Here is a 24930-nt window from a genome sequence, read left to right as displayed (position 1 = left end):
AGTCCTGCCCTTTCTTCTTTCACTATTTCCTTCTACACCAGTGTTTTGTTTTTAATCAACCCCCCTAATTCCCATCCTTATTTTACTTCCCTTTCTACCCTCCTCCCTTCTTATTACCCTTATTTTTTACAGTCTTTTTAAACTACCACCCCACCCTTACCCCTCTTGTATTGTTTCCCTCCCCACCAGTCATTTGTTACCCTTCTAATTCTCTATAGGGTGCAAATAAATTATCTGCCCCAATGTATTTGATTGTTCTTTCCTCTTTGAGTCAATTTCAATGCATGTAAGAATTGAGTATTTCCTATCTCCAACCTCTTTACCCTTCCAGTATATTGATGTTTTCCCCTGCTCCTGCCATGCGCTTCTTTGTGACATATAAATTTACCCTTTTTTGTTTCTTTTCCCATTTCTCTTAATATTAAGCTCTTTTTTTAAACTCTAGTTATATATATATATATATATACGTGTGTGTGTATACATATATATTTATGCATACATATATCTATATACATATTTATGTCTTGGTATTTTATCCTATACTGTTTGTCACTGTTCCTTCTAAGTATAATTCTTCTAGTTACCCAGGTGATAATAACAGTTTTTAAGAGTTATCATTATCCAATTGCTCATGCAGAAATAATGACTGACTTGTTGGATGCTATCCAAAAACCTAAACAGCTAGTTGTGATCCATTCTAGAAGTCATACTTGATGTCAGAGATTCAGTCTCTAAAAGAAATCATAGAGCTGATATAACTGCAAAATTTGCAGCCAGTAATAACTCCAGGGTATGTAATGAATTTGTCAACTGTTGAATCTGATGATCTAGAAAAAGCTTAGGTAGACTCAAAAATTCAAAAGTGGAAGGAGAAGTTTGGAGCAAGAAAAGAACATGGAATATGGTTTGTAGACACTGGAAAACCACTGTTACCAAAAGACTTATATACCTATTTGTGTCAAGAATCCACACAAAAGGTCATTTTGGTACTCAAGCTATAATTGGCTCTGTAAAAAGGCAATGGGTAGCTCCTGGAATAAGTACTATATAGCTAATAAGATCTGTGCAAGCTGTTCTGTTTGCCAAAAATTCAATCAAGGGGCATTCAGACAGAAATGTTTAGGTGGTAGATTTTTAGCATATTGTCCATTTGAGAGTCAGCAGATTGATTACATCAGCATGCCAAAAGCTGGAAGATACAAGTTTTGTTTGGTAATAGTAGACAGATTAACTAAGTGGTCCGAAGCATTTCCATCAAATACAAATACAGCTAGCTTTGTGGTAAAAGTGTTGATTAAGGAAATTATTCCTTGATTTGGAGTACCACTTACCATATACTCTAATGAGGGATCTCATTTCACCCAAGATTTCCTGAAGAGAGTCTATGAGAATCTAGGAATAATACCCAAATTTCATGTTCCTTATCACTCACAAAGTTCAGTTCAGGTGGAACATGTACATAGGGAACTCAAGACTATGGTGGGGAAGATCTGTCCTGAAACTCATCTCAAATGGCCAGATATTCTTCCCATAGCTTTGTTTTATCTCTGTACAAGACCAAGCGCAGATTTACATGTATCATCCTATGAAAATGCTCTGTGGACATGCTCCACTACAGGCAAAGACTTGTAAGACAATCTATACATCTCTTAGGAGGAGATTGTCAACTTGCTTCCTACTTAAGTGCTTTACAACAATGACTTAAAGAATTATATGATATGGGTGTAGTAATTCAAGCTGGTCCATTGGATTATTCTCTCCATAATTTCAAACCAGGAGATATTCATATGTGAAAAATTTTGCTAAAACATCAGCAATGCAAGAGAGTTGGTTAGGTCCTTATGCCATTGTGTTAGTTTCTTCAGCTTCAGTAAAAGTTTTGGGTTGAGATTCATAGTGTCATTGTTCACATATAAAATTAGCACATGGTATAAATAATGACAATGTACAAATTATTGAACAAGAAGAAATTGAAGAAGAATAGTGGAAAGTGAGAATCATCAGTCAATTTGAGTCTACAGACAGAAAGATCAATAAGGAGAGGACCATTCCAGTGGAAGAGGATAGAAGAGGACTGCAATAATTAAAAAAAATAATATTTCTACTACTCAAATATATATATTTTATGAAGTTTATTAGGAAGGGTAGACAATCATTCCTAAGTAACCTGCCCGTGTGCTGCCTAGCCTGCCAGTCTCTTCCTCATTTCCCCTCACCTCCTGCACTCTCTTCTCATGGTTCCCTCCTGGTCTTGTTGGTCTCCCTGGATTCTGCCCCAAACCTTAACTTTTATTGACGTACAGAACATACACCGACTCAATCCTGGCGCAACTGTGGTATGTCAAACCTTTTTTTTTAGCTGAGTTTCTGAGCCTTTCATTAGGTGTTTGTTTTGCTCAGACATCTGGAGCCAATTACTCTGGGGGATCTGAAGGTCTGTCTCCGGCATTAAAACATTCAATTTCTGTAAAAAAAAAAAAAGTCCATTTATTTATTTCGTTCTGTGGAAGTAAAATCTGAGCACATTTGTGCAAGATTGAGCTAAAAGATCGTGTTTTCCCTTATGTTCCCTTTATTTAAGCTCCTCCCATTTACACATTGTATACTTGTATACCGGATATTTGTGACACTGTATACTTTATATACTTGTAGGCTCGTTGTTTGTATGTTGTCTCCCCCCATTGGACTGAGAGCTCCTTGGAGAAGACTGTCCTTTTACCTTTCTTCTTATCCCCAAACGCTTAGCACAATTGCCTGGCATTTAGTAAGCTCGGGATAAAAGCTTGCTGACTTTTTTCGACTAATAAAATTTGAATACGCATTAATACCAGTAATATATAAAACACATCCCATTCAATTATATATTTCATGTAATATGACCAACAATGGACATAACGGAATTATGTATTACATCGAATACGTTGCACATAGTATATATAATAAACAATGTATGTAATATTTCGGGGGGGAGAGACAATATGGAGAAAATAGAGTGGTAGAGGGATCTGAGTATGCAAATAACTTGGCTAAAAATTAATAAAGGCTATAGACGCTGGTCCTTTGCTTCCCCAAGGGGTGGACCCGGACGAAGTCGTTCCTACCTAAGAGCCCGCAGCGGGGGTTGTGATTTGCATTTGCGAAAGAGGGAAAAAGGGGAACCACACTTTGAAAACCCCAGGCTTCTACATCATCCAAGAGGACAAACCAGTCTCACCAGAAACCCAAAGGGGCTTTGCTGCGCGATTCTCACCACCGCCCCCAATGAGCTAAGAACCCCAGAGACCAGCGCCGAGCGTGCGGGATGCCAGGGTAGAACCGATGCGGTGCGGGGGCAGGACCGCAAGCTCGAGCGAATATGTAATGTAGCTCAAGCGTGCGCGTCTCCCCGTTCCTCTGTGCCTCACCCTCCCGCCCCCTCCTGTTCTTTAAAAAAAAGAAAAAAGAAAACTCGCGGAAGAAACTGGAGGAGGGGGATTTTTATAGGAGCTGTGGCACTTAAACAAGTCGCGTTTGGTTTTCTCTCCTCCTCCTCCTCCTCCTCTCCCAGCTCCACCCTTCTGCGGAAGTGACTACAAGACCATGCCCACCATCTCCAGGGGTACCCAATCAGTGATGAAGAGAGAAGGGGAGGCGGGGCTTCAGTCCTAGGGAAGAAGGGCAGAGAGTGCTCTGCCCGCCTCCATCCGCCACCTCGGAGAGGTTTGGCTTGGAGCGAACTCCTTGCGTCATATTCCGGGAAATCCCCCTCCCTTCCAGCGGCTCCCCCGCCCTCCCTTCGACTTGGTCCCGCCTCCCGCCCCTCGTTGGGCGTGGGGAGGAGAGTGCTAGCCTTGGACACCGGCTTTTGCCATAGAGAAGCAAAGGGAGAAAAGCCGGGACAGGGGGCGGGGCCGAGGGGCGGGGTGCTGGAGGAACGGGGTTCGCTACTCCTGGAAGCCGGCGGACTAGGCTGACTGGCGGCGGGTGCTGACAGAGAATACGCCCTACCTTGCCCTGCCCTTTCTATTCTACTCTACTCTACTCTACGATACCCTACCCTGCCGTGCACTGTAGACGAACTTTGAGAGGTACCCCGGTGTAAGGAGCCCAGCCGAGCCGAGCCATGGCGGCCGGTGAGTTTTCCCCGGGGCAGCCCTGGACAGATCCAGGCTCCCGGGGATGGGGAAGGGGTTCAGGCGCAAATGTTTGGGGAAGTTACCCGGAATTTCCCCATACCCCTTGGGCAACAACTCCTGGAACCCGGGGAGGGGGAGGGGCACCTGACTTTGGGCGAAAGGGTGAAAAAAAAAAAAGAATGATTTGGCGCCTACTGTGTACCAGGCAAGAACCAACTGTAACAGACAGTCCTGGTTCTCAGCGTACATTTACTGAGCGCCGATTGTGCCCGGCTCTGTCTAGGCAGTGGGAATACAAAGAATAGCAAAATTCAGCCCCTGCTCTCAAGGAGCCCACAGTCTAATGTCTAATGGAGGAGATGTCACGCAAACAATGCTGTACAAACGATCTGGGTACAAGATAGATAGGGCTTAGACAGAGAGGGAAGGCACCTATCCGGCTTTATCTTACCTTGAAGTGCTGTGAAAGTGTGAATAAATCACATTGTTACTTTTGTTAGTAACTGTTGTCCTAGTAATCATAATTCTTGAATTCTTAAGTGAGTCTGAGATATCTCAGATGGGTACTTCCTTAGCTGGTGCAGATCATAGCCCATTCATGTCTTCTCATCCCATGTGACTTTTATCCTGGTGTCCCGAGGGTCTACCTTCTGGCCTGGCAATTTTCCTCCAGATCCTTTGTGATTGTATAGATGCAATGAAGCATGCATCATAATTTTCACAATTTAAAATAGATTTTTTTTATCGGAATGGTGGTATTATATCTTAAAAGTGGGAAATTTCGAGGCCCTTGGGAATCCTCCTTTAGTCTGTCTGTATTCATCCTGTCTAAAAGAAAAGGGTCAACAATGATCCCATATTGACTCCAAAAGTCTTTATCAGTAATTCTGTGAAAAAAACAAAACAAAACAAAACATGAGATGGTAATGTTAACTCTAAGGCAGCAATATTTTTAGCTGTGCAAAATAAAATAATTATACCTTACCTTCCCCAAACTTGAACTGTTTTTCTATATTAAAAATGAGAAACGAGAATTTAAAGAATGCTTAGAAATAAATGTATTTTTAAATGACCAGCTCAGTCAGTGTTCACTCTTTTTTTTTTTCCAGTTTAGAAAGTTGTCTTTTTTAAGGGTGAAGAGAATGGGAAGAAGCCTTCATATCTCTCACCCCTTCCCCCATGATGAAGTTTTGAGTGCAGATAGAAGAGTTGTACTGGATGGTCAGGATTAGATGGATTTCAGACTTTATCACTGGAGGGAACACCCACATTTGGGAGCCCCATTTGACTGCTTTGACAAACACTGAACTTTCTTTTATCTGTCTCTCCTGTGTTCCTTTTCTCTTAGTTCTCTCCCTAATCCCCTTGCTCTCCTAGCTGGACATTATATTAAAATTGAAGTATTAAAGCAATTATTATGTTATATTTCTTGAAGTAGTATTTATAGTCCTTGATCCTAAATTATTTGAGAGGAACATTTTATATTTCTCTCATCTCTTCCGCTTCCTCCCCTAAAAAAGCACCCCCCCAAACCATCAGAATTTAAAACTCCACTAAAACACTGGATTAAAAAATACATCATTTATATGTTTTTTTATTCTTTTTCCCCCCCTCTGGCTGTCAGTGACCCTTGATAGAAAAGTTTTCTCACCCCTATTTTAGAGTAAAAGAAGAGGAAGTAGAAAGCAGATTCTTTTTTTTTTTAACAGAACAATTTCATTGCAACCATTGTAAATTGAAAAGGAAGTAAGGTTGTTTCAAATGACATGCTTTGGGCTGTGTTTGTGGTTTTAGTGTGAGAATATGTGTGTATAGTTTTAAATATTAAAACTTTCCCTTTACCCACATCATTGATCCTAAAATATCATGTAATTGAATTAATAAATTAAAACAAATGTGGATGACAAGTTTGAAAAAATTAACTTTTAGTTTTTAAGTTTCTAATTATCTATAAAGGAAAGCTCTGAGAGTATTGAAGATATGTTTCACAAATAAAATAGGGTAGAATGCTGAAAATATAAGTAACCTTTTCAGGAAGTGTGAATTTGTCAACCATAGGATACTTTTTAAATAGGCAACACAAAATTAACCACATTTGTATATAATGTATTTAAAACCCCACATTTTTATGAAAATGATGGTAAAGGAGTTCCTTTAATGAGTCCATAATCTCTGTTGACTGATATGAGAGTTCTTTATTGTAAAAAAATTACTGTAACAAAATACTGATTATGATAGGATGTTTTAAAGGAATTAAATATTAAGGCTGCTTTTCCTCTCCCCCCACCCCCAGTGCTAAAATTATAAATAACTAGAAAGGGATTTCAATAGGGGTATTTTAAAATCAGGTATGTGATTTAATATTTTAAAAACAAATGAGTGAATCTTGAATAAAGAAAATGTTTTTTAAGTGAATTATGATTTTATTCTCATCCATGAAGTTTGAAACAATAATTTAAAAAGAAAACTCTGTTTTCTTGTTCTGACCCTTTATGATGATAATAATTTCTCTTCTTCAGTCAGCTCTGATTCTTTGTGACTCCATTGGGGTTTTCTTGATCAAGACCCTGGAGTGGTTTACCATTTCCTTCTACAGCTCATTTTATAGATAAGGAAACTGAGGTAAATAGGGTTAAGTGACTTGCCCAGAGTGATATAGATGATCAGTATATGAGACTAGATTTAAACTTAGAAGAATGGCTTGCTTGGCTCTCTACCTACCTACCTATACTAAATTGTAATGATAACTAACATTTTGTATAATGAATCTCTGATTTCCTTTCCTACAGAATGAATAATTGGAGATTTGCTATGTAGATTTGATCAATGTAGAGAATAAAATAAAAGCAGCAAATATGCTAGCCACTATGCTAAGAGCTTTATAATTATTTCATTTGATCCTCACAACAACCCAGGGCAGTATGTTTAATCACTGGTGAAAATTTTGTACCTTTATTTGAACTTTTGATTATTCATGTATCTTTGGTAAGTCAAAAGTTTTTGCTTTGCTTAATTGATTAGAGTTTTTCATCATCTGTGATTGTTATCATCTCTAACATTTTTATTATTGTTGCCATATAAACATTGCCATAATATTAATATTGCAATACTAACATTGCCATAATAGAAAACCTTACCAAGTATCTTAATAGAATAATAGAGTAATACTACTTTTTCAGATTTTAATAATTTCTTTTACTGATTTTGACATGGAAGCAAGGCTGTTTAGTGGAATATATAGTTCATATAACATAAAATAATGTAGACAATAATTTGTAAGTATAAAGAGGAGATTTCTGGGGGAAATAGAAAAATTGATGATTTTTGTAAATTATTCTGAAGTTAAGGCTTTTTAATGATTAAAATTAATAGTTAGGATATTGTAGCCCGTAGATTCCATTAGACTGGCTTTTCCAGGGATTTTCAAGCTTCCTTTCAAATCTGTTGACATCATGGCTAATTAGAATAAGAAATATGAAGAAAAATGTTCCCAAACCTGTCTAAGATATGTATGGTTGGGTGATCAGTGTTCCTGTTCATTTATGAACTAGACTGAAATACAAGGAAAGTAAGTTGTTTTGTTATGTTAGTTAATATAACTAATATAAATTTATCTGTTTTTATAATTTCATATTACATACATTGTAGAGAGTAAAAAAGCATATGTGGGACATAATTTTCTGATAATTAAAAGAATAATTTTAGAGAAGTTTTTTTTTTCTTTTTTTCCATCAAGCTGAAGAGTCTTAACTTTCTTTTATTTATTTTTCTTCCACTTGGAATTCTGCCTTGTCACATATTAGTAGAAGATTAATGAGGAAATTATTTTTGTAAACACTTTACAGTATGTAGTGTTAAATTTCAAGAACCTTGCTTTTAGTAGCTTATAAATATGGAAAGTGGTTGTCAATTAGAGTAGATGTCTTAGAAGAGGGTACATAGGATAAACTTAGAGTCAACTGACAGGGATAAAGGAAGCACATTGAAATATTGTTTCAGAAATGGACCAGTATGGAAAAGTGCATGGAAATTAAGAATGAAAGATGAATTTTATTGGCCTTTTTAGTGAAACCCTCTCTTCTTTTGAGGCCCAGAATGTTAAATGACTTGTTCAGGGACCCATAGCTAGTGTCAGGGTGGCAGAGCTGAGATTTGAATCTAGGTCTTTTACCTCCATATAACATGACTCACAGTGGAAAAGAATAACTACTGACATGTACAGAGTAATTAAAAAATAACAATCTACTAAATCTACTGCATTACAGTACAACTTGATTACTTGTGCCTTGAACTTATCCAGAGATTTCTTCTCTCTTCATGTATTTGTTCATATTGTTCCCTATGCTTAGAATGCACTCCTGTTCAATTCTACCTCCTGAAATCCTACCAGATCTAGTTTAAAAGTTACCCCTTTCATAAAGACTTCTCTGATCTTTCTCCCTCCTCCCTTATATGATCTTTCTCTACCTCTTTCATTTGATCTCATAACACTTTGTAGTCCTTTATTGAATTCTAATTTGTCCACTTATCATTAATTTTATTTTTATCATCCCTCTCAGATTCTAAGAACTTTAAATATTCTTAAAGTATTATTTATATTTTATTTCCTTCAATAGTAAGCATAATACTATGGTCAATGCTTCTTTATATTTATAAAAGAAACAGAGAGGAATGTAGTTTTTATGGTCAGAAAAGGCAAAGGTAACAGAAAACTCATCTTTATGAATTAAATTCACAATTCTTAAGGGAGACAGAACATGTCTTTCCCCCCTTTCTTTAAATTGCATGTCTAGGATAATTGGAAAAGCAGATGATGTAAACTCCATCTGTACCCTTGGGTCATAGGTACTTTTCCTGCCCTCTCTCAGATAGGTGCACTATATCCTCTAGATCTCTGCTTTGCTGTCTGCCTTTATGTTCCAAGGTCTGTATAGGAACTAAATTGAATCTCTATCAAAATGCTTCTTCCTTTTAAAGCTTTTAACATTAGTTACACTTAGATTAGAGTGCATTTTATTTAGTCTTGTGAGTAAGCAGTGACTTCTCTGGAATGATTTTTATTCTTGATTTTAAAATATAATGACCCTAGAACACCAACTTTCCATTATGACAGTTATAATTTTATTTCATAGAAAGAAAAATGTGCTTTTTGGGGTAGAAAGTCCTCTCTTAAAGTTCTACTCTAATGCTTTATTGGGGCATGAAAGTGACTGTGAGTTCTCTTAGGCTGTTACCAGCAGAATACACACTTTGGTAGATCTATCCAAGTTGGAGGAGTTTAAGTGTCTGGGTGATAGACTATGTGTGGACTAAGCTCAGCTGAATTCAGTCTCATCATCAATAGATTGACTACCGAGCTGACCTTAGTAACCATGGAACAGATAAAAATGTCTACTTATATACTCTTGAGTTTGCTGTAGTTTCTCTTTCACTTTTGGGAGTATGGAAATGGGACATAGTTTCAAAACCTTCTGCTAATATTAGATTAACTGTTAGCACTTGTAGTGTGCAACTTCGGTCCAGTAACTAGCAAATTGACCAGCTACTGGAGGAATTAATAAGAGGTAGTGTTCTAGGTAGATCTAAAGTTAACTGGTAAATTTATAGATGATTTATGCTAAGATATGAATAATAGTGGCACAAGATGAGGTCTGAACAGTTGTGAAGCTGTGCTGGGGAGGAAATGCATACAGTGATGAAATCATCTATTTTATCTGAGTAAGATAAAGTAGCACTGGACCAGGAATCAGAATATATAGTTTCCAAGAGCAGAGCCCACTACTATTTAGGTGACCTGGGATAAATCAGAAACTCAAGTTTGTTTCTGAATTGTGGCTTCCTGGTCTTTAAATTATGGGAAAGTACACACAGGATTATTATTAGGCTTTGAGGAGAAGATACAGGAGAGAGTACTTTGAAAGCCAGATATCAGTGTTATAATTTGCAGTCATATCTATTGAGCAGTTACTACTGAGGATAGCATATACAACTTAATATATTCCTATTGTTAATCATTCATTCAACAAACATTTAGTAAGCTTCTTAGTAAGCTGTGGTTGATACTAGAGGAGATAGGATAATCAAGAACAGTCTGCTGGGAGCTTATAGACCAGATCTAGGGTGCTAAGGTATATTGTCAAAATGGAGTGAGAGTCAATTGTGATAGCAGTACAAAGTGCTATCAGACCTGATATGGGGGAAATTGTGGAAGGCTTCATTGAAAAGGTAGTATTTGAGCTTAGCATTGAGAGATGAGTAAAAACATGGATAGATATGGGTGAGAAGGGAATTATAGTCACAGGGGACAGCATAAATACAGGTATGAAAGGAAAGCACAGGATTTACTCAGTGGTTAGTTTTGTAGTAAATAAGGGAAGCTATTATGAAATCAGATTGTTCATATAGATTTGAGTCTAATTAATGGAGTTCTTAGGTATGTAATAGGAAGCTTTTTAAGGGGGTCAGACTCATGTATTTACAAGATCAATCTGGGAAAAGTGTGGAAGAGACTCTCTTATTTGCCATTTCCTTCTCCAGTGGATTAAGGTAAACAGAGTTTAAGTGACTTGCCCAGGTTCACACCAGGTCATAGAAGGGTAAATGTCTGAGGCCGCATTTGAACTCAAGTCTTCCTGACTCCAAGCTCAGCACTCTAGCACTGAGTACCTTAATTTTAGTAATTTAGTCTTTTTTTCTTTTTCATTTAAAAATTTTTTTAAATATTATTTTATTTTATTTGATAATTTACAAACATTATTCATTGGAAACAAAAATCATTTTCTCCCCCCCCCCCCACCTCTCCCATAGCCGGTGCATGATTCCACTGGGTATCACATGTGTTCTTGACTCAAACCTATTTCCGTGTTGTTGGTATTTGCTCTAGAGTGTTCATTTAGAGTCTCTCCTCAGTCATATCCCCTCCACCCCTGTAGTCAAGGAATTGCTTTTCTTCGGTGTTTTTACTCTCACAGTTTATCCTCTGCTTGTGGATAGTGTTTTTTAGATCCCTGCAGATTGTTCAGGGACATTGCATTGCCACTAATGGAGAAGTCCATTACCTTCGATTGTACCACATTGTATCAGTCTCTGTGTATAATGATTTCCTGGTTCTGCTCCTTTTGCTCTGCATCACTTCCTGGAGGTTGTTCCAGACTCCATGGAATTCCTCCACTTTATTATTCCTTTTAGCACAATAGTATTCCATCACCAACATATACCACAATTTGTTCAGCCATTCCCCAATTGAAGGGCATCCCCTCATTTTCCAATTTTTGGCCACCACAAAGAGTGCAGCTATGAATATTCTTGTACAAGTTTTTTTCCTTATTATCTCTTTGGGGTACAAACCCAGCAGTGCTATAGCTGGATCAAAGGTCAGACAGTCTTTTATTGCCCTTTGGGCATAGTTCCAAATTGCCCTCCAGAATGGTTGGATCAATTCACATCTCCACCAGCAATAAATTAGTGACCCTACTTTGCCACATCCCCTCCAGCATTCATTACTGTCTATAGCTGTCATGTTAGACAATCTGCTAGGTGTGAGGTGATACCTCAGAGTTGCTTTGATTTGCATCTCCCTGATTATAAGAGATGTAGAGCACTTTTTCATGTGCTTATTAATAGTTTTTATTTCTTTGGTTGAGAACTGTCTGTTCATGTCCCTTGCCCATTTATCAATTGGAGAATGGCTTGATTTTTTGTATAATTGCTTTAGCTCTTTGTAAATTTGAGTAATTAAACCTTTGTCAGAGGTTTTTATGAAGATTGCTTCCCAATTTGTTGCTTTCCTTCTGATTTTAGTTACATTGGTTTTGTTTGTACAAAAACTTTTTAATTTGATTTGATTTAATTATTTATTTTGCATTTTGTGACTCTTTCTAAGTCTTGCTTGATTTTAAAATCTTTCCCTTCCCAAAGGTCTGACATGTATACTATTCTCTGTTCGCCTAATTTTTTTATAATTTCCTTCTTTATGTTCAAGTCAATCACCCATTTTGAATTTATCTTGGTGTAGGGTGTGAGGTGTTGATCTAAACCTAATCTTTCCCACACTGTCCTCCAATTTTCCCAGCAGTTTTTATGAAATAGTGTATTTTTTTCCCAAAAGCTGGGATCTCTGGGGTTTGTCGTATAGTGTCCTGCTGAGGTCACTTACCCCGAGTCTATTCCACTGATCCTCCTTGTAATTTAGTCTTTTAATTAATATTAAGTTCAACATGAGTGTTTAAACTTGGACCGTGAAAGTAGGGAATAGTTACAAAAAATATTTTAGTGATAGAATCACTAAATCACTAGTACTTGACTGATTTGTGTGTTGATATATTATTGAATTCAGCTGTTAGACCAAATCAACAGTGGCTCCAAAGTTAGGAAAGTAGATAATGGGGAAATTTTTCATTAGTATGGTATTGCATATTTCTTCCAGTTTAGGTTTTTTAATATACTTTAAAAAATCATTATCAATGAAAATTAATATCTTTGATTTTTAAGTGACAGCATTTGTACAATCCAGTGGAATTGCTTGTCAGCTCTGAGGCAGTGAGGAAAAGAAAATGAATCATGTAAACATGGAAAAATCTTGAAAAATTAATTAATATCTTTGATTATTGATATTCTTAAGGATATATGATGAAGGTACTGCTTGTAATGCCTAACAATTATCTACCTAAAGGCTTCCATAACTTGTTTTCTTTTTTGCATGTTTGCTATATTTTAAGCCACATTTTGGCTTGGAGCATAATTCTTTCAGAATGCAATAGTAAAAGTCCTACTTCAAACTATTATTAAATGTGAACTAAATTTTTCCATAACTAGATATTTGACTTTTTTTCTAAAAGGGAGGTGTGACTAAATTATCTCCAAGTTCCCTTCAACTCTAAGATTCTATGATTCTCTGGTTATTTTCTTAATTAAAAATTTTATTTTTCCTTCCTTTCACTGGTTTCTGTTTTCTTTTTCTCTATTCCACAGATGGATGGATATATTTTAGCATCTTTTTATTTTCACCATTTTAAAGAAAAGTGCTTTGAATATACAAATATATAAGTCAATTTAATGAAATCAGGACAAGGGTAGGATTGGAAAATATGATAATGTGGACAGCCCTTCCTTAACATTAAAATTTTTTTTATCTAAGTGAAGAAAGTCTTTTTAATTGTAAGTTAATTCCTCTAATGCCCTCTGCAGACTGAGACACCAGCATTAGAGGAAGAATGTTAACATTTGAATGTTAGGAGTATAAATCTGAGTATCACCTGGTTCAACTTCCTCATTTTATGGATGTAGCCAAAACACAGAGAAGTTCAAAATAAACCTACAGTTTTGACCCCAGGGTAACTGCTGGCTGGAAAAGGCAGCAAGAAATGTACCCTCAAATCAATGCAGTAATTAATTATGGAAACTTATTTATGTAGAACCTTAGAGTTTCCAAAACATTTTCCTCACAATGTCGTAGGATTAATAAAATTATTATTATTTAAGTTTTATCTGTTAAGAACCTGAGGTTCACTGACTTGCCCCAGATGAAAGTTGGCCCCAGGTCTTCTGATTGCTAGTCTGATGATCTTTCTGTTATTTCAAAAGTAGAGATAGTCAACAAATTCAGCAGAATGAGAGAAAATAACTACAGTGTCTTGGGAGGTAAAGAATCTCCATTTCGGAAGGGATCACATATTTCATTTCATCTGGTCCAATGAATGCTTTTTGGTACTGATTTTGGATTTCTTTCTGCATCACTAGAGAAGACCCAGTAAGGTTCCTTCCCACACAAGACATGATGGGGAAAGTGGCACTGAAAGTTTTCTTCTATACTGGAAGGATATGGTCCAGCTTATAGAGGGAAGGCAGGAGAGAATCTTTTTCCTGTAAAAGGAAAGCAAGATGGGGAAATCCCAAAGAAAGGAGATCAAGGGTGGGGCATGACAAGTTAGGGATTTATTTTTGGGAACAAAAGACTGCAGAACTTTTTCAGCCAGGGGTAACTGAACTCCCCTTACTTCCTTCCATTCTGTTGAAGGAGTATTAAGTACAGACTTTTGCTCCTTCCAAATTTGGGGCCCTCTAAATTTCCCACTCTGGGAAAAGCTAATTAAAACTGTGGCTTAAAATGAATACAGAGAATTGTGACTACTGAGGATTTGTTGCATATAAAACTGCTATATTCTATGCACTTTAATGCAGAAGAGTATGGGCTAATGGGGGGTTAAGTGACTTGCCCAGAGTCACACAGTTAGGAAATGTCTGAGGTCAAATTTGAACCTAGGACCTCCTGTCTTTGATCCTGGCTCTCAATCCACTGAGCCACCTAACTGCCCCTAACTGATATTTGAAATATCAATGTTTTTACATTGTAGATTATGATCAATAATCTTTGTTAAGCATGATGGAGAACTGTGATGTGCTGTATTCTAGTTCATGGGCAATTATAAATACAAATCAATTACTCCCCAAAAATCATGTATGCCATTATACAGGGTGATATCAGTTGTATATGTTTACTAAGAACTTTTCATACATTTTTAATAAAGCAGTACTTAAATGATGAAATATATTTTAGTGCCTTCTGTGTGTTTTCCAGGAGCAGAAAAAAAAAGCTAACCATATGCTGTTAATGATGATGTCATTAGGTGTCACTTCCCACTAAGATACCTTTGAATAAGTAGTGGGCAAGATTTATTTGACCTTTACTTTGACCACATGAATTCTGCTGATTTTAGTCAAAAAAGTACTTTCTCACACATATTTGCCTTTTACTCATAAATGACTTTTAGGAAAAAATGAAATTGAGCAGAAAAGTATATAATTTAAAATAGTTCTTGGCCAGATGACTGATTTCTATGGTTTTGGGATTCTTTCTGCTGATGCTTGTGTGTACCCTGTGTCTATATAGTATATAAGTTTTGGTGTTGCACAAAGCTGTTCAGTGACCCCCCTATAGCCATATAGCTAGTAACTATCAGAAGTAAGATTTGAATCCTGCCTCTCTGTCTTCAGGCTTTGCACCCTGTCAACTATACTGCATCTGTCTCTATATCTGTATGTGCATTTGCAAATATTTTTGTCTCTATTCAACAAATTAATATGAACTTGGTTAATTCCAAGTCTACTTTGTAGGCAGATTTCCCATGTTCTTAAGAGTTCATTGATGCACTTAAATAAAATGTACAAAAGGAAATAATTTGGGAGAATTTTAAATAAGAGTGTAGAATATATTAGTAAACTGACATTGATTTATTCAGAATACATTATTCAAAACCCTTTCTGTTAACCTTGTAAAAAAACAGTCTGAAAATATTTCTAGCTAGCAATTTTACATTATATCCTTGGACAAAGCACTTAATTTACTTCAAGAATAATAGTATTGTAGTCTTATTATGTAAGAAATTAACAGAATTTGTGGATAAAATGATGACTGGCATCAAGCAGAACATTAGCTTCTTATTGAGAATTTCCATAAATTTCCATGCATTTTACTGCCCCCAGGTGGCAATTCTTTAAGATTATAAATTACTGTAGGAAGGAGTTTCTACTGATGAAAGCACAGGCAAAGAACCAAAAAATCCAGAAGCAAAACGATGAAATTAAATCTCAGCAAGCACACTTAAAGCAATATTTCAATTGGCTTAACTTGGATTTCTTCAGAGGGTGTGTGTGTTGGGGTGTGGGGGATAACGAATTAGAAGGTTGTCTTCTAGCCCCCATTCTCTCCTTTGTGAAGCCTCCTCCTCTTCCCCAACCCTGAACATAGTTTGTTTTCCTACTCCTCTCCCCACATTATGAAAACTTATACTTGAGAAAATATCTGATAAGCTCATTTATATTAAGTTCTGTAAGGAAACCTAACTATTTACTTTTAATCACATCATTAGATAGGAATTTTTTCTTTGCAGGCATTTTTAACTAGGTAAATAGTAAGGACTTATTTGAGCTTTGGTATGACCATATGCATTTTGCTGATCTTATCATTGAATAAAGAAGAAATTGGGTTTTTTTTTAAGGGGATGATATGAATTGGATCTATGATTTCATCATTGTAGGGAACTCCTAGTGTGGAAACTCCATCCATACAAGTGGTCTATAACTTACTGTTTTAGAGAACTGACTGGGGGCCCTGAGAGGTGGTGGTGTCACTTGTCTGTGATCATGTAGCTCATGTGTGTTAGAGGCAGGATTCATCCTAAGACTGATCTGCTAGATACACTGCCATTCTGCTTCTCTTTTTCCTATATATATTAATATTATATATTATTTAGTAATATATAACATCAGTAAATACAATTTATTCTCTCTCTCAGTTGTACTTGCATTTTAACAAATGTCAAAACCTTAAAAGAGAATACTAGCCAGTTACCAACCCTGAGCTTTTGATGAAGTCTTTCCTGATCCCTTTCTCCCTCTTTAGGATTCTTTTCTATGTACATATTTTGTCCTCCCAATAGTATATAAACTCTTTGAGTAGAGCTGAAAGGGTCCTTGTTCCTTCTTTTATTTTGTGTTTGAGAGAACCGAAGGCCCACAAGGTCCAAGGTGGTACAGGTAATACATACAACTGGAATCAAACTTAGGTCCTCAGACTTCAAATCCAGTACCCTTTTTATGGTGCCTCCTCCTCATTTTTGTCTTTATTGGAGATAGCACTGTGCCTTGCCCAAAGAAAGTGCTTAATGCTGATTAAGTTGAATTATTTGACTTTCAGACTGGGGGAGGTTTGGAAGGGGTGTAGTATGTGTGGGGAGTTGAGGGTGAGAATTGAAATTGGCCATCTATTAGTAAGGCTGAATCAATAATCCTTGTCAAAATGTTTTTGGTAAGAAGCTATTTGATAAAAAAAAAGAACAAAATTTTATGTTGTGACTTTTAGTGTTAGATTAAAATCACGTTATAACTAGTTTCCCCCCTACATTGTAACAATAAAGCATTTTGAGTAATCTTACTGAAAAATATATTTGTTCTATAATATTAATGAGTTGATTTTTGCCCCAAAGTCTTGCTTAATCTGCTTATTATTTATAGTTTTCATATACTAAAAAGTTTCAGTAGAATGGAAGAATCTAGTATTTTTTGCATATTCTTATAAAATATTAGTTGACAGCAACTGATAACTCAAATATTTTTCAATTGTGATTTACTTGCTTTTAGAACTGACACTAAAAACACTTGAGCACTGCTATCTTAAAACTTCAACAAAAAATCTTTGGGGAATCCCTGGTGCTCAGAAGTGGTCATTTTATAGCTAATGTCAGCATGACGTCTTGAGATCTCCTGGACAAATTGATGCTACCATCTACTTCTTTTTGTTTTGTTTTTTAAATAACTTAGGTTGCCATTGTGTAAAAGTTTGATTTCATTTATTTATTTATTTTTAACACCCTTATCTACTGTCTTAGAATCAATAATATATATTGGTTGCAAGGCAGAAGAGTGATAAGGACTGGATAATGGGGGTTAAATGACTTGCCTAGGACCACACAGCTAGAAAGTGTCTGATACCAGATTTGAAATCAGAATTTCTGTCTCTAGGCCTTTTTTTTTATTTTAAAAACCTTTTCTCCTCTACAACTATCACAATATATTTAAATTTCACCTGTAATTTCCATATAATGTATCAGGCTGTTTGTTGAAAATAAAGGTTGTTAAAGATCTAATGCTGTTGCTACCCTAAACTTGCCTGTTTGTATTTTTGTTTTTTCATTTCAGGTGGAAGTGGACCATATGTACAAATAATTGAACAACCCAGGCAAAGGGGCATGCGTTTTCGTTATAAATGTGAAGGACGGTCAGCAGGAAGCATTCCAGGGGAACACAGCACAGATAATAACAGAACATACCCATCTATACAGGTAATAGACCACCATTTTCCTTTACACACAATCCAATAGGCTTAGTAGTTTGACGTCACAGTTATACAAGAGGTTTGTTTTCTGCATGCTCGCCAATAATTTTCTTCTTGCAACTTTTAAAGATACTGTATGCTTAAGATATCAGGTATCAGTCCTTTTTGGATGGGTGTTTGGTTTCTAATAATGCATACCAAGTGACCAGATGTTCAGAAATATTTTTTCAAGATTTTCTTGTAGACAAACTGTGACATGGCATTCTTGGATACTTGAATAATTTTATCAAAAAATGTAATATGACAAAGCAATTCATACTGACAGTTTGTGGCTCATGACCCTTTTTGCAGAGCATGGAGAGAAGGTATCTTCCTGCCACTTTGGCTCAGAACTACTCTAAAGCTAAAAAAAAAATCAGTGCTTGCCTCAGCCATGATTCCTCTACTTTTTTAATAGAGGGATAGATGATAGGAGCTAGGTCTGTACTTTTGTTGTTATAGGAACTTCCAGCTGAGAAAAATTTCTATCAATAGTGGTTTGGCACCTTCTCTGAAAATTATAATCTTAGAAAGTTGCCCAGTTCACATTAGAGGTTAAATAAATAGCTTACCCAGCACACACTGCCAGTTTGTGTGAGCAGTGGAGCTTGAACTCAGGTGTTCCTGGTTCCAAGGCCAGCTCCCTAACCACTAGGCCATGTTGTTTTTTGTCTAATACAATTTTTAAACATCTAAACTATTTTCTTTTTCTTCTAATTTTTATTGATATCTTTTTATATCATCTTTTCTTTCCAATATCTCTTTCCTACCCTTATTCAGAGAATTACCCCTTTATAACACAGTAAAAAAAAAAAGAAGGGGACAAAAAATCAGTTTACCCAAACTAACAGACTAATCAAGTCTGACAGTGTGTGTTTTGTCCCACCTTCATTGTTGCCCACCTCTACCAAAAGGAAAGGAAGTACATCCTCATAAACTCTTTACTGGGACTGTTTGTTCATTGTCATTACTAAGGGTTCCTTTGCATTTTTGGTTCCCATTCTTTCCATTTATATTTTTATAGTTATTGTGCATATTAGGTCCTATTTTCTTCACTTTCTATCAGTTTACATAAATCCATGATTTCCTGAATTATTTAATAGCATAGCTTCTTACAGCACAATAATATTCTATTGTGTTCATGCTCCACAATTTATTTAGCCATTTCCTACTTGATAAACATTTTTCCCTTATTTTTTTCACCTAACAAACATTAATTTTCTTTCCTGTTCCTCTTCTATCTGTTGAGAAGAAAAACAAAGACAAAACCTTTGTTACCAAGATGTATAGTCAGTCAGGCAAAATAAGTTCCCTCCTTGTTCATGTCAAATAATGTTTGTCTCATGATGTATTTATCAGTCAATTCTTGTCACATGAGTAGCAGACTTTATTGTTATTGGTTCTCTGGAATCATGGTTGGACATGGACATGATGAGAGTTCTTAAATTTTTGAGAGTTATGTTATTATATAAATTGTTTTGATTCTGCTCACTTCATTATGCAACATCAAAGTCTTCCCGGGTTTCTCAGAAACCATCCCTTTCAGCATTTCTTATGATACAATAAGATGTGTCATGTCTACTTTTCTTATAGTTTTAAAGAAAAAAATTGTTACCATAAAATGCCAAATGAAGTTCAACAAAGCTTAAAGTTTTTTGTCAGGCAGATTTAAGCTTGTTATTTGCACTTACATAATGCCTTCATCTTGAAACCTGATGATTTCAAGTCACTTTTATAAAGAAGCAACCTGCTATTTATTTCTGTTCAATTATGTGGAATATGTAGGTTATGTGCCTATGTAAGAACATATGTAGGTTAAAGAAACTTGTTAAGGCTACAGAATTCAAGTCTCCCAGTTTTAGTCATGTATTCCCTTTTGAAAATAATGTTAGAGTTTTGGGTATCAGAGTTCTGTAACTTAAATACTAAAAACAAAAAGGAAAATGCTAATAAAAGTTAAATACTTTAAAATATTAAATGTCTTTGCAGTATTCTGATCTTCATATCAGGATATTATGCTTTCCTACTATTTTTTCATTTCTCTGATTATTCCTTCAAAGGCTCCTTTTCCTATATTTGATGGGGAAGACAAGGACATCTTTCTCTTTAGGGAGTTCTACTTTCCCATCTTTAGTTATCATCTATTCACTAATGATTTTCAGAGTGACATTTTTAGTCCTAGGAGCATTTGGTTCTATATTTAATCTCAACTTTCTTACAATCTCTTTGATGTCCTTTTGACATCAAAAAGTATAAAAATATATTTTTAAAAGAGCTCATTGACATATACACCCGAATTCTTGCCTATTTTCAACTTATCGCTATCATGAGTGTTATTGTTTCCCCTAGTCCTCTAAAGAGATATCTTTCATCCTTTCCTATAGGATCTTCACTTGAATACAGACTTTAAATCTTAGACTTGGGCACATAACTGGAACAATCTCTTTCATCAACTTTCTTCTGGTGATTGTGATCAGGCCACTCCCAGATCTAGTTACCATTCAAATTGAATTTAAATTTAAAATTGTAGTTTTAAAATTACCATGGATTGCTGCTCTACCCGGGTTTATACTCCTTGTTTTATCCATATACTCTTTTTTTTACCTATCCCTTCCTTTAACTTAATGGTTCTCAAGTGTGATCTTAGGACTTCTCAGAGTTTAGCAGATTCCAGGACTCTTGGCGAAGTCCACAAGGTCAAATCAATTTTCATAATAATATGATGCTTTAATTTCTGATATGGCAAATGTTGTTAGATATAATCTATATAATGAAAACTCTTTGGATGTCCTCAGTAATTTCTAGAGTGTAAAGGGGTTCTGCAATCAAAAAGTTTGAGAACTACTGCTTGAAATAGTTATTTCCTCTGGTTTAAAATGTCTTTTTGCTTCTCTGTACCAAATTATGTCTCATCCACTTACTGAAACTCCATTCCAGTTATTTTCTCTAAATAGTTCTAATAAAACTTACTTTTTGTTTTTGTAATTTCTTTGCCCTAATAATTGTCTATTCTTAGCACTCAATAAATACTATCATAAATATTTTCCCAAATCAAGATGATGAATGATTAATTTATTTATGTTTTGATGGTGGGTTTTGAAGTGAATTTGATTATAATATGATTTAAATTTTATGTAATGATAATTTTAAATAAGCATTGTTTTACTCATTTTTAAAAGTTAAGAAATCAAAACATGATGGGTCATGGAGACTGCATAGTTGACATAAGAAGCAAGAGCCTAAGGCCAAGACAAGGTTAATTCTTCCATCTAGTCCATTATAGAAAGCTTATTCAGTTCCACTCATGCAATATTTGAATATGGTTTATAACTAAAACTATTTTGGGGTCAGTAGTGAATAGATCAGTTGTCCATGAAGAATGATTTCATTTTACTATTTGAATTTTCTTTCCTTTTTCAGATAATGAATTATTTCGGGAAAGGAAAAGGAAAAGTGAGAATAACTCTAGTAACAAAGAATGAGCCATACAAACCGCATCCCCATGATCTAGTTGGAAAAGACTGTAGAGATGGCTACTACGAAGCTGAATTTGGTCAGGAACGCAGAGCTCTGATGTAAGTGACTATTCTCCCCCTTTTGTGTGAAATACATCCTACTAAAATCTTCAGGAGCAAGAAGAGGCTTAGAAAACAATTCCCTCCTATGTCCATCCATCACTTAAAGGACATCTCTTCAATTTTTCATACCATTCCTGCTGACTGAGAGCTCAGCATCATTTCCTTTCCTGCCTCTTATATTGTGTCTACTTTTCCCCTCTACAGTAACTGAATTAACCACTATATATCTTAAGAAAGGGATGAAGTGAACATAGTGGTTGTGAATAGTATGAGCAGGTGCTTTTTTTTTTTATGAATAACAGTATATACCAAATTTCTTAGTGTTGAGACTTTGACCAGCTGATCATCTTTGCCTTACACTGACCTCCTCCACACCCCTGCCCTCAGATGATTAACTGTTCATCAATTAAAATGTTATATCTTAAAACTAAGTAGGTGTTATATATGTTTTGGGAATATTCATCCTGTTCTTACACTTGGATATTTGACTTGATATTCCTTTCCTTGAAATAGATTTAGATTTCTGCCTATAAAAATTATTTATTTCAAAGAAAGAAAAGAATATGCCCTTACTGATTATTTCAAATATTTTTGACACTTAAATTCATTTAAAAATCTTTAAACAAACCATATAATTTGAAAATTTTGTATGTAAATAAAGTTTTAGAAAATAAATTGAACTGCTATCTTTTCTTTAAGTTGATTAGTATTTGACATGAACTGTCCTTTACCTTGCCATACTTTTTTGTTTCATTTATTTACTTTTCTTATACAAAAATGTGCATTTTTGTTAATAATATAGGCCCTATCATGAATTGCCTATCTGTTTGATGACCAGCCTAAATAAGTTATGAAATGTCACAATTTAATCATAACCCTATTACCAGATTGGTCATAGAATAATGAATTTTTTTTGTCTGTTTCACATCTTGAAAGACTATTTACTGGAGTAATCGAGTATAAAGATTAGTATTTGTGGAAGCAATGGGCCCCTGATAATAAAATGAAAGATTCACAAAGTTTTGAGGAAATAATTATTATAAGTCATATCTATTCGATCCTGATTTGTCAGTCATATATAAATTCTAGTTTCAGTTTCTTTTAATACAGAAGTTTTGCCCACTCAAACAGCTGCTCTTGGCGGGGTTAACAATATATTGGGAACTTGTGTTAAGATCTTAAATTTTCTAATGAAATGAAAATCAAATAAGTAGCCTCAATTTGAAGTCTTTCCAGTTTAGTGTACAGTCTGCCATAGTTTGAACTCCATTGGCATAGTCTTTGGCCAGAGTAAATCACTTAATTTTATTTTTGTCTACAGAATTTCAGTAAGTTAGTTTACTAACATGTGAAGGGATTTTGATGTGTTGGTGAAGAGAATACTCATACTGTTGAAATTATGGATCTTTAAGAAAATTTTAATAGTTTTAGATCTAATAATAAATATTTCACTGAATATCTTTTCATGCTTATGGATTATCTTTCCTTTCTCTTTTATGAATCTTTGAACAAAATTAAAATTGCTTTTTAGGTGCTAATTTCTTTTTAAAATGATTATATAGGGTGTAGCTGGGTGGCTCATTGGATTGAGAGCCAGGCCTAGAGCTAAGAGGTCCTGGGTTCAAATGTGACCTGAGACACTTCCCGGCTGAGTGACCCTGGGCAAGTCACTTAACCCCCATTGTCCAGCCCTTACTGCTCTTCTGCCTTGGAACCAATACACAGTATTGATTCTAAGACAGAAGTTAAGGGTTTAAAAAAAATTGTACTCTTGTGAGTGTGCCCTTTTTCCTATCCTGCCCTTCTCCTTTTATCTTCTCCTTCATCTCCCCAATCCTTTCTAATTTTTCTCCCTTGATCCTCCAAGATCCCTTGCATTTTGTTAATCATAGTTTGAGTCCTTGTTTTTTTCCTAATCCATAGATTTATCTTTGAAAATGAATCGTTCATTTCTAGAAATCAAAGTACTAAAAACTAAACTGTTAGATAGTAAAAAGAGTAGTAGTTACTATAGGCATATATTTGCAGTACTGTAAATGTTCACTCTTAGAAAAATGTCTTTTTAAATGCTTTTGGCTCGTCTAAATGTATTATTTAGTATAATGTGGTTTAGACTCTATAGAATTATTACCAAAATAACCTATCAAAAGGTTAAAATCCATTTGGAATTTGCATTTAGCAAATTCAAGATCAGAGTCCTGTCTATACCACTTATGCAAGATATAATACTAAAGTAGCTTATGTAAGAGCCTATACCTGTATCATAACTATTGTGTGAAAATATTTACTTTGGCTAACATTGTTGAGCATGATGAACCTAGCTAGTTTTAGTACCCTCAGCCTATCCATTATGTTCCCTTCTTTCCCCTCCATGTCCCTCCCTCTTTCTACAGCTCTCCCTCCTCCACTTCCTGTTAAAACCTGTTCTAGGAAAGTAGCTGAAATCCATGTTTGTGAGGAAGGCTGGGAAGAGGAAGAAGGGGAAATTTGCATATGGTTTTTGTTCTAGCAAACAGGTTGTTTTTGTTTTAAGGACTAGGAAAGTAGTCTGGTGTCTTTGATGTAGTGTTTGCCAAAAAGTATTTGTTCTCTCTATCTGTGAATCTGCTTAAGTGACTACAAGAGCAAGATGTGTAAATCTTGTCCACTGATATTTGCTAACCAGCATTTAGAACTATAAGGAGCAGAAGATTATTCTCTAAGGAAGAAAATGTTAGAATTGATAGTAGAAGTGTAAAATACCCTAATTAATGAATTTGCTAATTTGGCTTTTTTGGCTTTGGATACATATTAGCCATAGCACACAAAATGTTTATCCATGAAAAGGATATAATGTTTATATTTCATTATTAGTTATGAATACTTTGTAGATTCATAGTTGCTTGGGCATCATTTCATTTCATATCCTAGATTTCTTGGGATAGGCTAAACTATGAGTAGAAGAACAAGTGAAGAGAAATGGGATCATGAGCAAACACTATTTCCCTTAATAGTCCCGTCTCCTAGATGTGTAGTATTTGTTATTAGAACTCTGAGCTGGTTGAATTTCCTTCTTTTTTTTTATTCCTAAGATGAAACTTTAAAAAATTATATATATATATATATATATTTTTCATATATATATATCACTAGTAGAGTGTTAGGGATTTTCAATTGTTTTTTGTAAATCCACAAAAATAAATCTTATAATAATATCAGTAATACTAGTGGTGTACCTTTATCTTTTGCGGGGAGGGGAATTAAATAATTTTACTTTGATTAAACATAAAATATGAATGTCTATTTATCTTAAAGGATATATATAGAGAGGCAGCATGCCTACAGGCAAGAGCACCAGAGTAAAAGTCAAAACAGTGGGGTTCTAATT

At 35.3% G+C, this 24930-nt stretch overlaps 1 protein-coding gene and 1 long non-coding RNA gene across 3 annotated transcripts in view; one reads left to right on the top strand and one right to left on the bottom strand.

The window, feature by feature from the left end:
• Positions 1-2117: 2117 nt before the first annotated feature.
• Positions 2118-3542, bottom strand: LOC130453729 (uncharacterized). Its single transcript, XR_008911255.1, has 2 exons — positions 3215-3542; positions 2118-2464 (listed from the first exon to the last, which is right to left on the bottom strand). It is a non-coding gene; the product is annotated as an uncharacterized LOC130453729 (long non-coding RNA).
• Positions 3543-3773: 231 nt separating this feature from the next.
• The window catches only part of REL (REL proto-oncogene, NF-kB subunit), a 62652-nt gene continuing 41495 nt past the window's right edge, over positions 3774-24930 (top strand). For both annotated transcript variants that reach the window (XM_003339728.4, XM_016428156.2), the window contains exons 1-3: positions 3774-4112; positions 17811-17953; positions 21406-21560. In XM_003339728.4, coding sequence (XP_003339776.1) covers positions 4103-4112; positions 17811-17953; positions 21406-21560 — 308 coding nt within the window. In that variant the 5' untranslated portion in view covers positions 3774-4102. The remainder of the gene's footprint in view (positions 4113-17810; positions 17954-21405; positions 21561-24930) is intronic.

Source organism: Monodelphis domestica, chromosome 1, assembly GCF_027887165.1.
Source record: "Monodelphis domestica isolate mMonDom1 chromosome 1, mMonDom1.pri, whole genome shotgun sequence".
Classification (NCBI taxonomy): Eukaryota; Metazoa; Chordata; class Mammalia; order Didelphimorphia; family Didelphidae; genus Monodelphis; species Monodelphis domestica.
The sequence above is the reverse complement of the archived record's forward strand: the minus strand, read 5'-3'. Positions and strand labels throughout refer to the sequence as shown.